The 19,671-nt window shown below is 41.7% G+C and overlaps 2 protein-coding genes and 2 long non-coding RNA genes across 7 annotated transcripts; 2 read left to right on the top strand and 2 right to left on the bottom strand.

Annotated features, from left to right (window-relative positions):
- Positions 1-727: 727 nt before the first annotated feature.
- LOC103988748 (iron-sulfur cluster assembly protein 1) lies at positions 728-4,883 on the bottom strand. Its single transcript, XM_009407379.3, has 3 exons — positions 4,550-4,883; positions 3,401-3,455; positions 728-1,085 (listed from the first exon to the last, which is right to left on the bottom strand). Exons 1-3 carry the CDS (start codon positions 4,836-4,838, stop codon positions 935-937), a joined length of 495 nt encoding a protein of 164 aa, XP_009405654.1. The 5' UTR covers positions 4,839-4,883; the 3' UTR covers positions 728-934.
- A 548-nt stretch (positions 4,884-5,431) lies between these two features.
- Positions 5,432-8,944, top strand: LOC135640330 (uncharacterized). Of its 2 annotated transcripts, none has more exons than XR_010497274.1 (2): positions 5,432-5,717; positions 8,314-8,944. It is a non-coding gene; the product is annotated as an uncharacterized LOC135640330 (long non-coding RNA). The 2 variants fall into 2 exon arrangements; XR_010497275.1 differs by having other exon boundaries at positions 5,432-5,742.
- On the bottom strand, positions 7,195-10,990 carry LOC103988749 (polygalacturonase At1g48100-like). 3 transcript variants are annotated; one of them, XM_065154652.1, is made up of 7 exons: positions 10,617-10,990; positions 10,069-10,200; positions 9,326-9,490; positions 8,934-8,978; positions 8,625-8,832; positions 7,969-8,132; positions 7,195-7,724 (listed from the first exon to the last, which is right to left on the bottom strand). In XM_065154652.1, exons 1-7 carry the CDS (start codon positions 10,938-10,940, stop codon positions 7,332-7,334), a joined length of 1,431 nt encoding a protein of 476 aa, XP_065010724.1. In that variant the 5' UTR covers positions 10,941-10,990; the 3' UTR covers positions 7,195-7,331. The 3 variants fall into 3 exon arrangements, with proteins under 3 accessions (XP_065010724.1, XP_009405655.1, XP_065010725.1); XM_009407380.3 differs by having other exon boundaries at positions 7,969-8,159; positions 10,617-10,989; XM_065154653.1 differs by lacking the exon at positions 10,069-10,200 and having other exon boundaries at positions 7,969-8,159; positions 10,617-10,989.
- On the top strand, positions 9,406-13,714 carry LOC108953038 (uncharacterized). The gene is made up of 5 exons (XR_010497276.1): positions 9,406-9,542; positions 9,658-10,255; positions 10,569-10,973; positions 11,245-11,640; positions 13,389-13,714. It is a non-coding gene; the product is annotated as an uncharacterized LOC108953038 (long non-coding RNA).
- The last annotated feature ends 5,957 nt before the right edge of the window (positions 13,715-19,671 follow it).

Raw genomic sequence — 19,671 nt, 5'->3', positions numbered from 1 at the left:
ACTGTCCTAGTTCTACCCTATCTTTTGTTTCATTTCTTATGAAACAATCACTAAAACTTTTTTGATTATGGGTCAACTACCAAAAATTCAATGCGTAATCTCAGCATTCAATGTGTATTCCTGAATAATCTCATTTTTTAATTATTTAACCATTTCATTTTACCAGGTTCAACGTTAGCCAGATTGTTTTCTTTTCTTTTCTTTTCTTTTCTTTTGTTTTTGTTTTTTTTTTCTAACACAATACACTCTCACTTGCCTAGATTAGAAATCGAAACAAGTCAACGGTTTAACTATTCTAAATTAAAAAAGAATCAGATTCTGATGATTTGATTTCGATTCTTGAAATCTAGAATCGAAACTGAAACCAACAATCCAATTTAGTTCTGAACCAATCAGATAAAAAAAAGCCTAAATATCCTTGCAAATGATGAATCTCTTTCTAATAATTTAATAATCGATTAATTGAATGAGCATTTTGAAGAAAAAAATCAAAATAAATGATTTTATTTTGAAATTAGAATCAAAATAAATGATTTTATTTAAGACCATTAAAATCGCCAATTCCAAATCCAAGGGCACGGCTTCCCTTGACAACATGACAAGAATTTCTGATCATTCCTCTAGGTTTGAAGGCAAAAGTAGTGATGATGATGATGATGATGTTGCTTGCGCTGTTTTTGTTTTTACCATCATATTAACAATGAAATGTAACGTCAAGAGTTAGCGATACTCCATAATAAACCTCGCATAACTATCACAAGCTAAAGTGCTTGCACTAGCACATTGGTTTTGCGATTTACATGTACAGGAGACACGCACGGACTCCAACGCTATCATCGGCTATTATTGTGGGTACGTAAAAGCCGAGAGGTGAAAATAGAAAGGATGGCTGTCTGCATTAGCTCGCATCTTTCAGCAAATATTTTCAGGTCTGCTACGCTTTCTCAGCTTGGGCGGCGGCATCGGCATTTCCTTCTTTGGCCTTCTTTGCTTCGTAGTCTTTTACTGCCGCCTTAATTGCATCTTCGGCAAGCATGCTGCAATGGAGCTTCACTGGGGGAAGCGAAAGATGCTTTGCGATTTCCCTGCAACATTCAGGAGGGTGTTATGGAGTTAGAAGGGAGATAAAAAATACAAACTGACCTATTGAAGAAGAAATTAAGTCTGGCATGAACAAAAAGTGTTGAGCTAGCAAATAACAGGAGGATGTTATGGAGTTAGAAGGCACGTATCATGCCCCTGAACAAAGAAAAGTGTTGAGCTAGCAAATAACAAGATCATTATTTTTTGGGTCTCCCAATGTATTTTGGACATTGGCTTCCTGATGCAAACCTTAATGACAGTTACCTATGAACCAATTAACTAATTGAAATTAAGACTTTGGTGTCTGATAAACACTTGAATTGTTAACACATGAAAGCAATTAGGAAATAAAAGAGACGACTGAGGGAGAGAGACAGATGGAGAATGACAGTGGGATGAGCAAAGAAAGGTTGAGGTGTAATGCCCAAACAATGGAGATAAAAGCCTACATATTGACAAAAGATGAGAAGACATTGGAGGATGGGAGCTTACCTTCCTGCAGAAAGGGCAGGGCCTAACAAGCAACTTGGATTGAGCTTACTTTTAGTATATCGAAGAGTATTCTGAATCAACTCGACTCTACACACCACCCACGCACAATACCTAAGCAAACTAATCCAAGCCCAACTTGAACAATGTAGCCTTCAGCTTACTCTTTTTCTTTTTTTTTTTTAAATGTAGCCCTGAGCTTAGTTCACTAAACCCCATTACAAAGGATCACAAGTTTGTGTTCCAAGAATCCCAAGCTGACCCAGCTGTTCATTTTGAATACTATAGTCAACCTTGGAAGGATGCCCAAAATTCACTATCTACTCTGACCATTTTGGCACAAACCAACGAGGAGACTTGCTTGCCATGTGATGGTGTGATGGTAGAACTAAAAGGAACATTAGTTAATTTGGTCTCTTATGCCAGCAAATAACCTGAAGTCATGTCAAAATGAAGCTCTCCCATGGCGGGAAATAACTTAACAGAGAATTATGAAACCTTCCAGAAATGCCAAAACATAAATCAACATCCCCCAAAAAAAGCCCATCAAACCATTGTGAAGCTTCAACGTCAGCCTGAAAATTACCCTAATATATGATCAAAATAAAGAACAATATATTTAACTACACAACCAATCGGGAAAAAGTTATACAAAAAAAAAAAAAACCAATGAGCAGGAACTAGACAGCAACAAATAAAAAAGAATAATGAAATTCAAAAAGTACAACGAGAGTTACAGATAAAAGAAAGAGCACATGGAAAAGGAGAGAGGGAAATAATAATATTCAAAGACACCAAGTGTTATGGATATTAGATAAAGAAGGATGGAGATGAACAAAGAGGAGACAAAGTAACCTAGAATTCACTTCCATTGACAAAACTAGACTTACTCCATCTTGATTTCAGCCAAGAAAGAGAGATGGAAAATTTAACCATCCAATGGATTCCTAACAGATAACAGCTCTTTCCATCAAATAAGGAAAAAATCCTTTTCCATCTTGCTAATATATCCAGTTCATTTAGTTTATATTGAATTCTTGAAGTATTCTTAAATTGTTCATCACTATCCAATGAACCTGACCTGAACTTGACCCACAGAGTAGCAATACTACAAAGCAAAAAGTATGAACCTATTGGTGAAGGTAACACCCCAACCCACCATGTGCTAATCTAGGCTTTTAAGTGTCTATACTTTGATGATACAGTTTGGATTTTTTTCTTAGAATCTGTTTGTAAGCATGACTTACCTTACTTTCAAGTTCACCCAATAACCTATGTTGCTTTCATCTATTGTTAAATGACAATTCCATAACATACTTTAATTAACAGTTGCAAACAATTTGAAATAATCATGATGCTATAAAAGGTTCATAAATATGTTATTAACCATAGAAGTTCTAAGAGAGCATCTAAGAGAGAACTCATTACAGTGACATCATAACCAAGTGATTAACAACCATGTCAGTGACATAAATCAAGGGATGCAAACAGCAACATGTGCCAAGTTATTAGCTGCTACATCCACAGCAAATTTAAACAACGATTTATGTACTTCAAACATATTTAAGCACATCATAGAAGGCAAAAAAGAGGAAAAATAAAAGGTTCAAGAAAGGGAGTAAATGAGAAATCAGGATTCAGAACCATAAATTTCAACATCAAGAGAAGGACAAAAGTAAGCAAAAAGTGAAAAGGATGAATCAATATTCAAGACCAGAGAACATCTATAACAGAAGAATGATAGAGGAAATAAACATGAACGATATAGTGGGAGGCACACACAGAGTTCAATTACATAAAAGAAACACAAGAAAGGAAATTTGCTTACGTGTTCTTAATGGATAGCACTTCTTCCATTTTCTTCCCTTTCACCCATTCAGTAGCTGAAACAAATGCAAAATTCAGCAATTTTAGACAGAAATTTTAGTCAACAAACGTAAAGAATGCATAATTCAATAACTTTATGCTGGCAACAGAGAGGCTTAACTTGATAAAAAAAAAGTTGAAATGCCTGCACTTGGCTTAGTACAAAACCACCCATTAAGCCACTTATCAAAAAAAGAAAAAACAACTAATTTTTAAAGGAGTGAGTACTGTTTTTTAAATAGTGCGTGCTCGAGTTTTCAGATAACTCATAAAGAATTTAAGATAACTTATTGAGGGTCAGGAAAAAGGATTGATGTTTCATCACACAGAGCGTTGCTATCTTTTGGACACGGCATATAGCAACTGGCTCAGCAATCCTTGCTAACACAAGCTTCACCGAAATAAACTGCCCTAGAGAAACCAAACCACGCAACAAGTGTAATCCATTTCCACAAATTTGGACAATCAGATGATGCAGACAGGCCACACCATGCCATCAGATGCCATGACGGACCATAGAAGCCAGAACATGTCCAACCTGCTACTCTCTTTATTAGGACAAACCAGCAGAAGAAATACCATTTCTAACAAGCTGAAAACAGCAGGAACTCAGCGGAAGATGGAACTGACTCTTCAATTCCCAGCTTTTGAGGCCACAAAATTCTCAAAAACCAAATAACACTGTTGTTGTACCTAAATGAATAAAGGAGCCATCCATCACCCATAACACGAACCTCAATTCCTCAATTACACATTTCATCCACCTTAGCTAGTTCCCAAAAGACACTAAAAGCAAAAACACAGTCCAAATCCTTGAACTTTACCTCTTTGTATCGAGGGTTCCCAAAAAGAAGGAAATTTCAAGTAGCTTTTAGTTCAATTAAACCGTTTTCCACAACCCCACAACCACATCAAACACAATTAAGGAAACAAAAACAACTTCCCCAAAACAATACTCCAGAAAAATTCATCAGAGTCTAAATTCAAGTCCACGAGGAGTACCTAATAATTCAAGAACAACAGCCAAATCGAAATTTGCAAACACAAGCAGTTCAATCAAGGGGAAATCAGTACAGTAAGAGGGAATCGGGAGAGATGCGAAGGTACCAACCGACAGATGAGGAGGCGATGGCGGAGCCGCAGCCGAAGGTCTTAAAGCAGGCGTCGACGATCTTCCCGGACTCCTCATCCACCCTGATCTGGAGCTTCATCACGTCGCCGCAGGCCGGCGCGCCCACAAGCCCCGTCCCCACCGACGGGTCGTTCTTGTCGAAGGACCCGACGTTCCGGGGGTTGTCGTAGTGGTCCACCACCCTCTCGTGGTAACCCCGCCCCGCCACGGCGGCGGCCGAGACCCGATGCCCTAACCCTAACAGCCTCTTCCCCGCAAAGCTTAGCATCTCGATTGCCTTCTCCCACCCGGCTTCTCGATCGCGATGGGTCTTCACTTGGTTTATTTATAGGTGGGGGACGAAGAGGGAAAAGGGGCGGCGAAGTAGACGACGCGGAATCCGCTTGAAGTCTTAGAATAGATGATAATATATAGACCAATAATTGACAACCACGTAGATTCGTAGACAACACTAGGTGTTATTTATTGGACGCGTCGACAACTCATTGGTTAAACTTATTTCGAGTTCTACAGCAAATCCTGTACTGCGACAGACGACACGGCGATCGGTCACCGGCATTGAAATTTTGCTTAAAAGCCCTTAGATTATAGTTTCTTTATTTAGCCCCTCTCCCCTCGTGTTAAGTCGTACAATTAATAAAAAGGATCTTATATGAAAAGGAAAATTAAAACAATGTTTTTTAAATAACCTTTTTATTATTTTATTAAATATTTTTCTGAATGCATTCATTTTATTTGCTCCATCTGCATGCATAGCACACAGGGGCAAATACGTCATTTAGAAATCTTAAAAGGATAGATGTGTAAAAGCATTGGTTATATAAATGGGAATGTCGAATCCGGGCTCGACCAGACCGAGTCAGGCTGCTCTGGTGCGACACAATGATCGCTGCGTTGCTTCTCCGTCCAAACTCTAACCCTAGCTCGCGATTCTCCGGCATGGACGTCTCCCTCTACGGTCGACGGCGTCGCTTTTTCGTAAGAAATTCCCCCGTTTCTTGCTTCTTTTTCTTCTCTAGCAAGAAATGGGATTCCTTAGCTGGTGATTTCGTGCTTCGAGCCGCCGTTGAAGATCGCGGAGAATCCTAACGCGTCTTGAGGTCGAGGAACAAGCGCATGAAAACGTCGGATGATAATTCCTTAGCTGGTTAGATGTTTAATGTCATTTACAAGTATGTCATCCTTGTCTTGGTTTTGTCATGCTCGAAATCAGTAAGCTAAATTGCATCACATATGCCCAATGTTACAAGGCGCAAAACTTGGTTGGATTCCACTATATTGTATATCTGGCTGTTAATTTGGGAGAATGTGGAAAGAATGAGAACTCTGGAGTTTTTTTAAGCTATTTGGTGTTCAAACAAGATATTATATGATATTGGTTATGCTTTTGCAATTCGTTTGGATTCTGAACTAGTAATAACTATCCAATGAGTAAGATCTCTTGGTTGAAGACCAAAAAAGTATCCTAATTTATTCATGTTGATACTTGGTAGACTTGGAAGTTACAAAGCATTTAAGTAGCCACAGTTGTTTTACTTCCAAGTCCTATTTAAATCTTAGTAGATAAGCTGCCGAGCAGCACTAAAATTCCTTCAAGTTGAAAACAGTGGAAGTCTTAAACAAATTCCTTTAAAATAGCAGAGCCAAGAGAATCAGCAAAAACAAACATATAACTTGGTTCAATTTCAAACTCAAACAGGATATCGTTTTATAGATAGACTTGTAGGACCCTAATCTAGATTTTTAGGCTGCATCAAATCTGCACTTGATGCAGGACTATTCCGTAGAGTCCTAGCACTTTGATTATTTAAAAAAAAAAATTTCAGCAGCCTGTAAATTAAAAGATTTAACGAACTCATGGAGACCCTGTCTTCTGCTTCAGATGTCAAAAACTTGCAACTTTTTTTGTAATATTTTTTCATATTTATTTGCACATTTAGAAGCTCAGGTAAAAAGTTCAGTTCCTCACTTCAGTACTTTATGGTGATCATGAGACTCTTATGACATGTATGCGTAATATATATAGCTCATCTATCTGTGGGAGCTATCAAATATTGCAGAAACCACAATTTCATTTCGCCTTTAGTGTAATGTGAGATCAAATCATCAAATCTTTAGATCTTTTCATTTTGGAGTTATGTTAATTCTTGTTGATCTATCATGGAAAGATTTGGCACGTTGTTTTTCATATGATGATAAATGTGTGTAAATCTCCAAATCACATAGCTGATTACTGAACCACCTGTTCATTCATTTTCTCCAAAGCACATAGCTGATTACACAACCTCTGGAACTTTCATTTCTGATTTGTTTGTTGCTTGGATAAGATTTTGCATGCCTTAGTATGTTTCCTACTGCCTTTATTGTCAAAACCCTTAATTTTAGCAGTCACAGAAATGTTCAGAAACAAAGGCTTAGTATGTATGTAATTTTTCAAATGGTTCTTATGTAATAATAAATAACTAGCAGGGCTGTTGCGTGCTTCTCAAAATCCAAATCATATTGTACTAGTGATCCATATTCACTCCATTATGTGGGAACTGCTCTCAGCATGGCCTATGTCCATGTATCAGTATATGCAGAGCACCAGTTCAGCGAGCAACAGTGTATGTATAATCCCTTCATTAGGAAATTAATATAAACTCTTGTAATAATATGCTAACTGGACAATATAGATATTTACTTGTAATGGTGCGAAGGGGTCACAAGTATTAAACGACCACACATGTATGTGCACCAGTAATTCTTGACCATGGTGGTATCAGCATAAGTCACGGTCAGACAAGATGTGGTTGCTTGTTGGTTTTCCATTCTGCAAGCAGACAATTGGAGGAACAGTTGGGGTGTACAGTTCACCAAAGGCCTGCCAGCAGAATGGTTGATACATGTGATAATGCTCTTGTAGTGGTTCAAGCTGAATCTTGGTTAGGCTGATGTCTGAACATGGAGAGGCATCGCTGCAAGCAAAGTGCACTGGTTTAACTGTGTAGGTACCTCTGATATTCTCATATGCAATGCCTGACAGTGTCACTGCTGATGTCTGGTTCTTGCATGAGCTTCTGTCACAGTAAAATTGGTCTATGACAATTGGAGTTTGAACCTCTGATACTCCTATGTTTGAGAAAATTATGTTCTGGACAGAGCCTGATCCACCCTGGAATGATACAATATGTATGCAGATAACCATTAGTACATCCATGTAGCTTAAGGCCTGAAGAAAGTAGCTATTCTAAGAAGTGTATTGGTAGCATAAAGAATTTGGATTATTGTTGCTATCATGCTATGTCAACTGTAAATTCTTGACAGAAGAGAACAAGCCTTTTTTAAGAAGCCTATCTGACAAAATTTTGAAGTGTTTAAATAATCATAACTTTCCTGGAGCTGCTCGAGCATGTTACCTGCCAGGTCTTGATTCTGACACCGGTCATGGTGTTGTGCATATTGACATCCCTTACTGTTATGTTAGAAACACATGCTTTGGTGTTGTCTCTTCCAAGGCCTCCTATGCTGATTCCATGGCCGGGCCCACAGTCTACTCTGTGTATGTTAATGTTTGAGCACCCTGTTTGGATGGAGATGCAGTCATCACCTATATTATAAGAAACACAAAATCCATTACATTGGCAAAATGATTTACATTAATTTATAAGTGCAGCATGATGTAAGTGCTAGATAATTTTGTTTATATGAATGGTAAACGTAATGTACTTTCTTTCTCAATATTTCCTTTTCTCTTCTTGCAGGTGAAAGAGTGGGGAGAGGAAATGGTCTCCCACCAGTGGAAAAATCCTAATTCTTAGGTCATTATTGTATATTAAATAAACATCTAGAAAGATGATGCCTAACAGCATGAGGAGTGATGATGCCTAACAGCATGAGGAGTTGCAAAAAACCTGAGCTGTTATTAGAACAGGGAAGGACTAAAATTGTTCGAAAAAAAAATGAAGCCAATTTGATCTATGATCTCATATTCTTATGAGAGCGAACAGTTGCCAGAATAATTATTCTGTATGTCATCAGAAAGGAACTCCCTGAACAAGCTAGTCGACCATACCGCAGCTCATGTTGGTATGATGTATCATAACATCTCGAGAATTTTGAAGATGTATTCCATCTGTGTTGAGGCTGCTGCCTGGTGAAGCAATTGTCATATTGAAGACCTGGACAGCTTCACAATTATCAAACTTGAGGTGGCACTGTTGACTATTCTGGATTGTGATGCCAGTTACTGTCACATTGTAACTCCCATAGAACCTCAAAGCCTGCAAAACAGGATTAGATAAGAACATGGATTCAAAATGTTATTCATATTGTCTTGGGCATTGCTTATTTTGTGGCAGCAAGGTAAAGAATAGAATCTTACAGTTGGCTTGATCTGCGGCAGATTTTTACTGAGCTCCTCATTTATCTGTCAAAGATTTCATCATTAGGAATGGAAATCCAGTATGAGTGCACTATGATTCTTTTAACCATAGGAACATCTGATGAATATGAGAGTTATTGCTAGAATGAGATTCGATTGTGAAAACACCGGAGGATGAAAGTGTGGAGTTCTAGTTCAATATTTAGTGTCACTATAATTATTTCTTAAGCTGACAGGAATTCTTGAAACAGAAAATGAACATGGATCAGCTTGTTCCCATGATTAATGGATAAGAAATCATGAGATTGGTAGCAGAATTGGATAATGTTTCCATAATTTCAGGGAGATCTTCTTATATATTTATGATGGAGGTAGATGGTCATGAGGCTTACCGGATCAACATCAGACTCGCCATTTGTCCACCAGACACTGCCTCGCCCTTCAATTACTCCACTGCCTTGAATTGTTATTCCTCTAAGCTTTGTGAATTCAATCCACCACAGTAGCCCAGATCCCCAGTATCTGGCATCAGTTGGAGCAATAATCATCCCATCCAGCTGCAAGAGAGTGTGTGCAATTCTTCAGGATACAGTTCATTGTCTGCTTCATGTGTGTTACATTTTCTACAGAATGATTTTTTTCTTCTTTTTTTAGTTAAATATTTTTGTTGGAGAAAAGGGTAAACTCGATTAAACTTTTTTGTGTTGTTTTGCTTCTATAACAGGTAGCTTATGTTGCAGTGGTGGTTTTATGGCTCACAAACTGATCAGCTCCTATATCTGAATGTGATTACAATCTGACTCCGGACATGAGGTTTAGGGTCTGGAAACCTATGTATCAAATCTTTCAAGTGGTGGTCAGGCACAACCTGTGCAAATTAATACAGATACATATGCTTGGACTCTATCTGAATGCAATGGCAATCTGACTCTGGACATGTAAATTTGGGTCCTGATATCTGTGTTTCAGATCTTTCGAGTTGTGGTCGGGCACAACCTAGACCAACATACTGGAACATGATCAAACCCAATTGCCACCCTTAGCAAAAGAATATATTGTAGCCAACTGTTTCTAGCAAAACCATTGTGTTTCTGTGCTGAAAATTTGTGTTTCTATAGCTGAGTTTTGAGGTTACCTGGAAAACTATGTTGGGTTGACAATAAGGTCCAGAGAAGGAGATGGGCCCTACAAGGAACTCATATTCTTCAGGAACAACCATAGTTGATCCTCCCACCTTGCAAGCGGCAGCCCATGCAGCCTGGAAAGCCTGCATTAGCAGTTCATGATGTCAGATCCATGAGCATCAACTCCTTGCCCACCAGGTATTCTGTTTACAAGCTGGATCTAGATAGCATTAGAAGAAGTACACATAAGTCTATACACCAACTTCCATAACTCAGCTGTTTGTTTTAGTTCTCCAACGATCACATAAGAAATTTTAGTAGGTGAAAGAAACAAAAAAGAATTAAGGAAAAAACAGTTTTGTTCCTGATGATTTGATTATGGTGTTATTGTCTCTCTTCAACCAAAGAAAACTAGGAATGCAGAATGAACCATGTAGTTGAAGATGGAGATGTGTTTAATGCATTAAAACAGAGCAATGGTGGGTTCGTAATGAGTGGTAACATGGATTAGTTTCAGTAAGCAGAAACAAGGATCAGAGGAGAAGGCAACAATGGCCACCTTTGTGTCATCTGTGACACCGTCTCCCTTGGCTCCGAAATCAAGCACGTCGAACGTGGCTGCTGCCTTCGTCGTATACCCTGTTTTCGGCGGCGGGCTTGGCTTGGGGCTCGGAGCGGGACTCTGGTGACCTCCTCCTCCACCGCCATGGCTGTGGCCACCACCATGCTTTCCTCTTCCCTTCTTTCTGGCCAAGGAGGAATAAGAAGGCTTCTTCAGACTCCAATGTTTTCCTTTCCTCCCCTCACAGCCATCAAAGTTCGAGCACACCAGAAGAAGGACAAGGAGGAGCAACCCAAAGCATGTCAGCCTACATCCAGCCATCTGAGAGAGGGGAGACAACAAGTGGATGCTGAGGTGAGCTCGTGGTGAGAAGAGGGAGGAGGGAAGGCTGGTTTAAATAGCCACAAGCCCCTGCTCTCTCTCTCTCTCTCTCTCTCTCTCTCTCTCACCACCCCCCTCCCACCCACTGCCTGCACAAACCAATAGAGAGAAAGCCTGATAATTGCAAGGAATGTAAAATGTCCTACTCAAACTTTTTCTTCTTTGTCATCACCAGTCACATTCTTGTCTTCCAACCTTGTGCACTAATAATTTTTCTCTTTTTTTTTTTTTTTTTTGCGCCCAGGGGGAATCATCCACACATCTTGTGACAATCCGTAGGGATAACTCTATCCTATCAGCCTCTGCAAACATGCACAGCATCACAGTGAAGAGATGTTTAGGATGCAACATGAGGTGTGTGTGGGAGTGCTTTTTGCTGTATTCATAAGTATTTTAATTATGGTACGTAGGTTGTAGTTTGCGGATGCAAAAGCCAAAGGGGGGCACGTGAAGGGGTCGAAGAGGGGCAGTGACAGTAGCAGCTCCTCCTGATCACATGCAGCCGGTCACGGGCGGGAGTATACTGCTTTGTCCACTATGGGAGGCAACTGCCAGATAGAGAAGAGGAGCAAAACAAGAGGGAGAAGGGGCCCCTGCCTTAATGTTACCTATCATTCCTCCAACCATGGTACCACCAAAGGTCAGTATTCCATTTCTTCCATTCGACAAATATAGCATCATCGATTGGTGAGTGATCTCAAGAGCAAACTTGTCTTGGCCATTTGATTCTGGTTAGAGCAGTAGATTTATGCTGAATGATTGAGGGTAGATGAGCATTTTGAAACCATCTGTTGATGAAATAGAATCAGCATTGGATTAAGCAGATCATGAGGAGCATTTGTCATATAATAACCATGACAAATAATTGTCTTCGGTGGTCCTATTCTTTGCATAGCCATTATTAGTAAATTGCCAAAGGATGACAAATGGTCTTTCAAAAGCTCTCCATGGGTTTAAAGGGTTTCTGAGCTGGTTGAAATTTCTGATCTGGATCAGCTTTTTTGTTAATTTGCTATGTTCCATTCTGAGATTTCATAAATGCATGTCAAACTGTCATTTTGGCGTTGTACATTTTTATCTATGCACAAATTATAATACAATATGTGTGCCCCTCACATGCTGATCACCATTACCACCATGCTTACATTTCGACAAATAGTAGCCTGTAACACGACCAACAAAATTCTTGTGAGCTGAATGAAGCTACTAAGATTCCAAATAGATCATATATTGCTAACCAATAACTCTTGCATTCCCCTGGAATGAGATCTAGACGAAGGCCAATTTATATCAGCATCTAGTACTGATTAAATTGCTCTTCCATGGTACAGTAAAAAAGAATGGATTGAAGTGCCAATTTAACATATGCATATGAAGTTCTACACTCAGAAGAACCTCTCAATGTTAGTTCAATCAATATAACACAATGTACCCTGAAGCGGTTACAACCCTTCCAAGTACAATCTCCATTCTTCTAGTGTATTAGATTTAACATATACATCGCACTGTGAAGTCTTGGGGGACCCTGACAGAGGAAATAAAAGTTGGGACCTAGAGACTAGTACTAATCATTGAACTGCCCTCACAAGGAAGTTAAAAGTGTTACAGGTTTATGCCCTTTTGTTTTGCTTTTCAAATTCACATATCAATTAGTGGTAACTTTTTATTTTTTTTCTAAATGAGAAGAAAATATAGCTAAGTTATATTCTGACTCATGCCTGAAATTCCTCTGGGGCATTTGAATGTTATCATTATGATAAAACTAATAAATGTGGACTTGGTTTCTCATAATTTTTATTGGCATAGTTCAGCTCAGTTATTATGTAATAGGAATTTCAAAATTGTACCTAGTGTTTAAGAGTTTTATTGGCTTTAGATTAAGATTAGCATATTTGCAATGCTCACATATATACTGGAACTTCGAGGCCATTCATTTCTTTGTTAATAGGCAAACATGAAAAAGTTCATTTCCAAACTTATTATTTATCTCCAGTCATGCCCAAGACTCCTGCTAATCTGAGATACAGCTCAAGAGAAATCCAGATTCCTAGTGAAGAAATATAATCGTGACAATTCAGCATAAATCCAGAGATGACAGTGACAAAAATGCAACATCCTGGGTCCTCGGTGAGATTAAAAGAAAAAAAATAAAACCAGATCACTTAGAATAATATGATATGATAGTAGTATACAAATGGTCTTTCCTCTTGTACTTTGAGAAATCATTAGAAGGAGATGGTACCAAAATTAGTTCCAAAGGACCATCTGTGTTTGATCTCCATTTGTATTGCTGAAGTATAATTTCAAACATGCATCGCTCAACAATCTTGTGAACTTATAAAGGATTTAACTTCTGCTGAAACTTACAGTGTGTTTTCTGATTCATAGTCTGATTCACTGCGCTACAAATTCCATTTAAGACCGGAGGAGATGATGCTGACCGCCATGAATGCACATGATTTGGAGCCGTCTTCTGGTGCTGTGGAGCTCGTGAATTCTGCTGGTCTCGTGAATCTGCATGCATTAAAGTAAGTCTTTCAAGGTTTGTTTATGCTGCAACTTCCCCCCATGTCTCTATTTGTTGGCTTTTCTCTTCCTTCGATATCTGTTCAAGGGTGATAACAACAGTAGAAAATGCAAACTGGAGCAGAGTGGCTTTTGGTGCAACTCGAACTCAAGGAGAGCAAACTTATATAGAATTCATCAGGCTTTACTAAAACCAAGACACTTTATTGTACATTTGCTGCAACTTGAACCATCTAAACTGCATTTTTCTTTTTTCTGCAACTTGTGTGATTGAGGATATCCAAACTTACATTTCGGAAACTAAAAAAAAAAAATTCAAAAGGTAGATGCTTGAAATTAAAAATGAAGGAACAAAAACACTTTTATTTGTGAAAGAAAAAACTAGAGGCACATTTTATGAGCACAATTAGCTCCGATATCTTTAGTGGTTTATTATTATTGCTCATGGTGATCAATACATTAGCATACCGACACTGGTAATAAGATTTCAATCTGAGCCAAGGTTCTATGGGGACTCATGTCCACGTAGTGTAAGATAAAAGAGAAGAGGTTGGTATTGGATGAAGACAAAATTGGTTGCCTAGTTTTGCAAGCCAATAATGACATGTTGGTCTTTCTACATCGTAATTCACTCCGTTATATTTGGTCTATACTCAATAAACAACAGCCTATGGCTCTTATTATTACTATAGGAGACATGAACATGACAATAGGTGCAGGTAAGGTCACAAGACACAATTCATGATTTCCGGGCATGCACACCGTGGAGGACTATTGTCACCATCACCAATCGGCTTAGATTGTGCTTGAGATGAAGACTAAAGCCATTGCTATGGTCAGGATAAAACTTTTCTTCTATCTGATCCAAACATTACTCATTAAGATATTAAATTTAATAATAAAAGATGAAGACGAAATTTTCCGTGTTTACTATCTATCAATAATAGTTAGTTAAAATATTTATCAATTAAAAAGTTTTGAATCCTTAACTTTTTTGATTTAGTAGATTATTAGACTAATGCTTTAGGTATAAATAAAAAGTCGAATCACAGTGAAACTTGGTCAGGAATCATCATTCATGGTTAAATATCGATAATTTTTTTATTGTAAATTTTGATTTTTTTTTATCCTGATATGACTGATGAAGATATTAAATTCATTTTTTTTTTCTACAAATGATAAGCAGTGAATAATGATATCCTTCAAAATCGACTCTAATCTTAGTGAAACTTGATCACGAATCATCATCATTCATGCTGGTCCGATATAAATACTTTAAAGTTGGTTATTCTTAGTTCTATTTCAATTTTGATCTCACATGATTCTTTTTCTCGGCAAATCAATCCTTATCTATCCTTGTGTTAATTAAAAAAAAAAAAACAGAAGAGCATCAAGGAGCAATCATTCATGGAGAATGGCTGGTTTTGTATGTAAACATAATAATTAATAGAGTTCGGTAGGTAGTTTGTAGTACTCCCCAAAGCAACTCCATACTTCTCCGACTCCAACAATGAAGCTTAATTCATGGCTTCCTTCGTTCCTCCAACTCACATGCCGCTGCTTGAGAACATAAGGCATCCACCAACAGTTGCACTTTTCCCCCCAAACCCCTAAACATCATGAACAAGAAGAGCCAAGAGGCACAGATCATTCCAGAATTCCCCCCAGGGAATACCACCTTAGCCAGGTTAAAAGGGTGTTCTTCCCTGGCGGCGTCATGGATTCTGGGACACAAGCTTGGTTGTCCCCACGCCGCTGGCGTTGGACATGAACTGGTGGTGGCCTCCTCGCCTTCGCCTGCAGTCACGGGCGGCTGGTTTGAGCGGGCGAGAAGGCAGCAGAGCCTGTTGCTTCGTGGCCGCCCATGGTGTCTACCGCTTCCAGTGACGCTGCTGCCACGTACACTGCACGGTGGGGTCCGCCCCGGTTGGTGTACTGCATGCACGTGAGCTTGGGGCTTGGTTTCTTCATACTGTGGACTCTGGTGTGACCAATCGTTTCTTGATGTTGTCATTATAGCTTGAGAGTTATGGAGAACATTTGTGTGACCATTATAATCTATCGATGGTTTGATTGATAAATATAGATATTGTTAAGAAAATGTAGTATGTATGAGGCGTGAAGGAGGGTGGAGTTTGGGTACCTCACTCATTAGGTGACCATATGGGAGTGGATGGAGCTCATCAGATCCGTCTGAACGTTTTCGATTGACACAACATGAACCGATTACGTGACGAGCTCATCAACAAGATCTATCACGCTCTAGCATGGTATAATAAAGGGCACGAGGCCAATCCTCGGAAAGAATTCCTGGTGCAAAATCAAGGGAGGCATCGACGAAAGTCACCCGATCATCTTTCTCCAGTACTCAAGTCAGTGGCTGCTGGGTTATAACAAACAGAGTCGTGCGAGTTGGACGAGGAGAGGGTGAAGGGATCTCCCTATCTTCCTTTCTCGGTGGTGCTCTCCTCTGGAACAGGGGAATGAGTCGTCGATGGACTAGTGATTCAAGCGGGCTCTCTTTTATCAATAGCTTTGCGGTGCCAGAGACTATCCCATCTTGGCTTAGAGTAACCACAGTGGCAAAGTAGAACCATGACCAGAAAATGATAGCTAACCTCCTTTGGGGTCTTGAACCAGAACGACGGGGTTTCATCATATTACTAGAAATCAAGCCTCATGGGGGCTTCATCTTACAGAGATATCATGACGGCATCCCACTCTCCAAGGTGATCTTGGCACCGCTATGGAACAGTCGAGGTCCACTCTCGTAATATGGGTAATATTAATAATATGGTAATCAAGTCGTTTATGTGTTAGTCTCGAGGCATATTCTTCCCTCGGCCACATATAAGCTGAGAGATGGCTAAGAATAACCCTACAATTATGAGGATATAAAAAAATCAGATAATATATATATCAGATCTGCTCTCTCTCTGTCTCTCTCTCTCTCTCTCTCTCTGTAGGTGGATCAATCTCGTCGATGCATAAAGACCAGCGTATCTTGAGATGCATCCTATGATCTTATTAGGTTAATCTGCAGCCGATATATATGTATGCTGCAGCAGCAGGCCTGGAGACTGCAGCCACATCAAGGACTGGTGTACTCTCGTCAGCTGTAGCAGATTGGCTTCATCCTGCTATTTCTATGGGCGATATCTGACAGCAGTACTCTGATCGAAGCATGGCGCAAAAAAGCCAATCCAATTCTGCAGCCCAAGGCAAGAGAGAATAAACCATGCATGCTTTTAGTGTGATCTGCACACCTGTGAATCACGGTACGTACTGGCTCTGTAGGCACAACAGTTGTGCATCTCACCTCCTTCAGAAGATGTGGAGAACAGTTGGTGGATTGGTTTGATCGTGACTGCGCCGATCCACTGTAAGCTGTGGCAACATTGCCATGTGTCTCAGAGCGACTTGTAAGTTGAGGAGCTGCAACTCCTCGTAAATGAATGCCCTCATCGTTTTCTTCTAACTTAGAACTATTATTATTAGTGAACAAATATATCATGATCAATGAGTCAACATGACTAAATTCATGGGTTAATATCGAGAGCCTACTGTGAAGTAATCTGGATGATAAGATGGTCGAGCCCTCAGGAAGAAGTGCTATTGGCGTTGGTCGAAATCGGGGTCGATTAACAACTCCACATTGCTGAGCGGCCAACGCTCCCGTGACGAGTCCCTCCCGTCAATAAGTGGTCGCCCTCCTGAAAAAATGGCCTCCGTCGGGTGGTTCCCGACTGTGACCCCTCCGACGAACAAGTTAGTAACGAGAGGGATTGCTTTTGCTTTTTCCCTTTTTGTTTTCTCCTCCTCCCCTCCGGCCGAAGGCCGGCCAGGGGTTTTATACTATGGCGCGAGGGTTGATGGTGCGTCGATTCGGCATCGCCGTCGACACCCGAGGGATGGGACGACCCTTCTAACCGGCTGTCGTTCCGGGACGTGTAGAGCGGCGTCAGACGACACCGGCCCGAGCTCCCGAGATGGGATGTGTGGCATATCTTCTTGGTACGAGCTCCCGGGACGGGACGTGTGGCATATCTCCTTGGTACGAGCTCCCGGGATAGGACGTGTAGCGTAAGGCTCTGACTTGGCGTGTTGTGTCGTATTCAGACCGCCAAAATATACCGTATCACTTCTCCCCCCCGCCAAGGCGTGTCGTGGGGTCTTTAACGGGCCAAGAGGCATGCTAGAGTTGGAGGGGTGCTGATCGCTTAGGAGGGAAAAATGGAATAGACTCGTCATGGGGCGATCGGAGGGGTAATGCCCCATGCCTCGGGCAGGATTGACTCTGCTGGTCGGGCAGTCGGGACCTATCGTCTTGGTCGATCGGATAATCGGTTTGGCGCAGTTCGAAGTTACGGACCCCGATTTTGCGAGTCGGCGAGCGAACCGAGGTGACCCAGTTAGAGCTACGAATCGTGGATCAATGTGGAACGACTCATGCGTCGGACGGGGTGGGGAGTCGGGTCGACCGTGAGGTGTGACTCGGGAGCAGGGTTGTTCGAGATGTGACTCGGGCATCGGATCGACCGCGAGGTATGACTCAGGGGTTAGGTTGTTCGAGATAGGGCTTGGGCATCGGAGTCAGCCGTAAGGTATGACTCGGGTGTCAGGTTGTTCGAGATGAGGCTCGGGCATCAGATCGATCGCAAGGTATGACTCGGGCATTAGGTTGTTCGAGATGCGGCTCGGGCATTGGATTCGACTGCGAGGTATGACTCGGGCGTTAGGTCATTCGAGATGCAACTCGGGCATCGGATCGACCACGAGGAATCGGATCCAGACCTGTGGGCCGAATGGTTATGCTCATGCTTAGGTTTTGGTGCCAACGAGTTGCCTATCGAGAGCGATCTGGAGTGACCCGGGCAGGAGCCTAACCTGCGGGCCGAGCGACTATGCTCGTGCTCAGGTTTCGGTGCCAGTGGGTCGCCCGTCGAGAGTTATTTGGAGCGACCCGAGTAGGAGTTGGAATCACGAGCCGAGTGATTATACTCAGGCTCGGGCCTTGGTGCCGATCGGGTCACCTATCGAGAGCGATCTGGAGTGACCCGGGCAGGGGCTAGAATCGTGAGCTGAGTGATTATACTCGGACTCGGGCCTTGGTGTCGGTCGGGTCACCTGTCGAGAGCGATGTGGAGTGACCCAGGCAGGGGCTGGAATCGCGAGCTGAGTGATTATACTTGGACTCGGGCCTTAGAGCCAGTGGGTCGTCTGTCGAGAGCGATCTGGAGTGACCCGGGCAAGAGCCTGACCTGCGGGCTGAGCGACTATGTTCATGCTCAAGTTTCAGTGCTTGCGGGTCGCTTGTCGAGAGCGATCTGGAGCGACCCGGGCATGAGCTGGAATCGCGAGCCGAGTGATTATACTCGGGCTCAAGCCTTCGTGTCGATCGGGTTGCCTGTCGAGAGCGATCTGGAGCGACCCGGGCAAGAGCCTAACCTGCGGGCTGAGCGGCTATGCTCGTGCTCAAGTTTTGGTGCTGGCAGGTCACCTGTCGAGAGCGATCTGGAGCGACTCGGGCAGGAGCTGGAATCGCGAGCCGAGTGATTATACTCGGACTCGGGCCTTCGTGCCAGTGGGTTGCCTATCGAGAGCGATCTGGAGTGACCCGGGCAAGAGCCTGACCTGCGGGCCGAGCAACTATGCTCGTGCTCAAGTTTCGGTGCCGGCGGGTCGCTTGTCGAGAGCGATCTAGAGCGACTCGGGCAGGAGCTGGAATCGTGAGCCGAGTGACTATTACCTGGATGCTAGTTCATGCCGTCGTGCCATGTGGCGGGCCGAGCAAAGAGTCACTTCAGCTTAGCGAGAAACTTTTTATTTAAACGGCCTTCGGCGGTGGTCCTCGGGCGATGAGACGCTTTTGGCATGGACTCCGAGGCAAGCGAATCTAGCGGATCCGAGGGGTTGTGACGGGTCTTAAATGCGATGACTATTTCTCTCCTTGGGAAACCCCAACCTGTCACGGACTTAGCTGGTTTTGCCTAAGTCGTGCGACACCCTTGCGTGTCCGTCCGCAAAGGTCAGCCTCCCCAAAGCCTCCCATTGTCCCTTAGGACCACCAAAAGAGAGAACGGGTTAGAGAGAACGCCTCAATCGGGATCCACAAGCAAACATCTTCGAAAAACACTTCATAGAC

The sequence above is a fragment of the Musa acuminata genome, chromosome BXJ3-6 (assembly GCF_036884655.1).
Source record: "Musa acuminata AAA Group cultivar baxijiao chromosome BXJ3-6, Cavendish_Baxijiao_AAA, whole genome shotgun sequence".
NCBI classification, from domain to species: domain Eukaryota; kingdom Viridiplantae; phylum Streptophyta; class Magnoliopsida; order Zingiberales; family Musaceae; genus Musa; species Musa acuminata.
The sequence above is the reverse complement of the archived record's forward strand: the minus strand, read 5'-3'. Positions and strand labels throughout refer to the sequence as shown.

Excerpts from the sequence above, each read along its gene's own strand:
- LOC103988748 (XM_009407379.3), bottom strand. The coding sequence starts at position 4,838 with ATGCTAAGCTTTGCGGGGAAGAGGCTGTTAGGGTTAGGGCATCGGGTC. Across the intron at positions 3,456-4,549 it reads CATCGCCTCCTCATCTGTCG|CTACTGAATGGGTGAAAGGG; the intron begins GTTGGTACCTTC and ends CATTTGTTTCAG. Across the intron at positions 1,086-3,400 it reads GTGCTATCCATTAAGAACAC|GGAAATCGCAAAGCATCTTT; the intron begins GTAAGCAAATTT and ends TGAATGTTGCAG.
- LOC103988749 (XM_009407380.3), bottom strand. The coding sequence starts at position 10,940 with ATGGCTGGATGTAGGCTGACATGCTTTGGGTTGCTCCTCCTTGTCCTT. Across the intron at positions 9,491-10,068 it reads AACCCAACATAGTTTTCCAG|CTGGATGGGATGATTATTGC; the intron begins GTAACCTCAAAA and ends ACTCTCTTGCAG. Across the intron at positions 8,160-8,624 it reads TCATACCAACATGAGCTGCG|GTGATGACTGCATCTCCATC; the intron begins GTATGGTCGACT and ends CTTATAATATAG.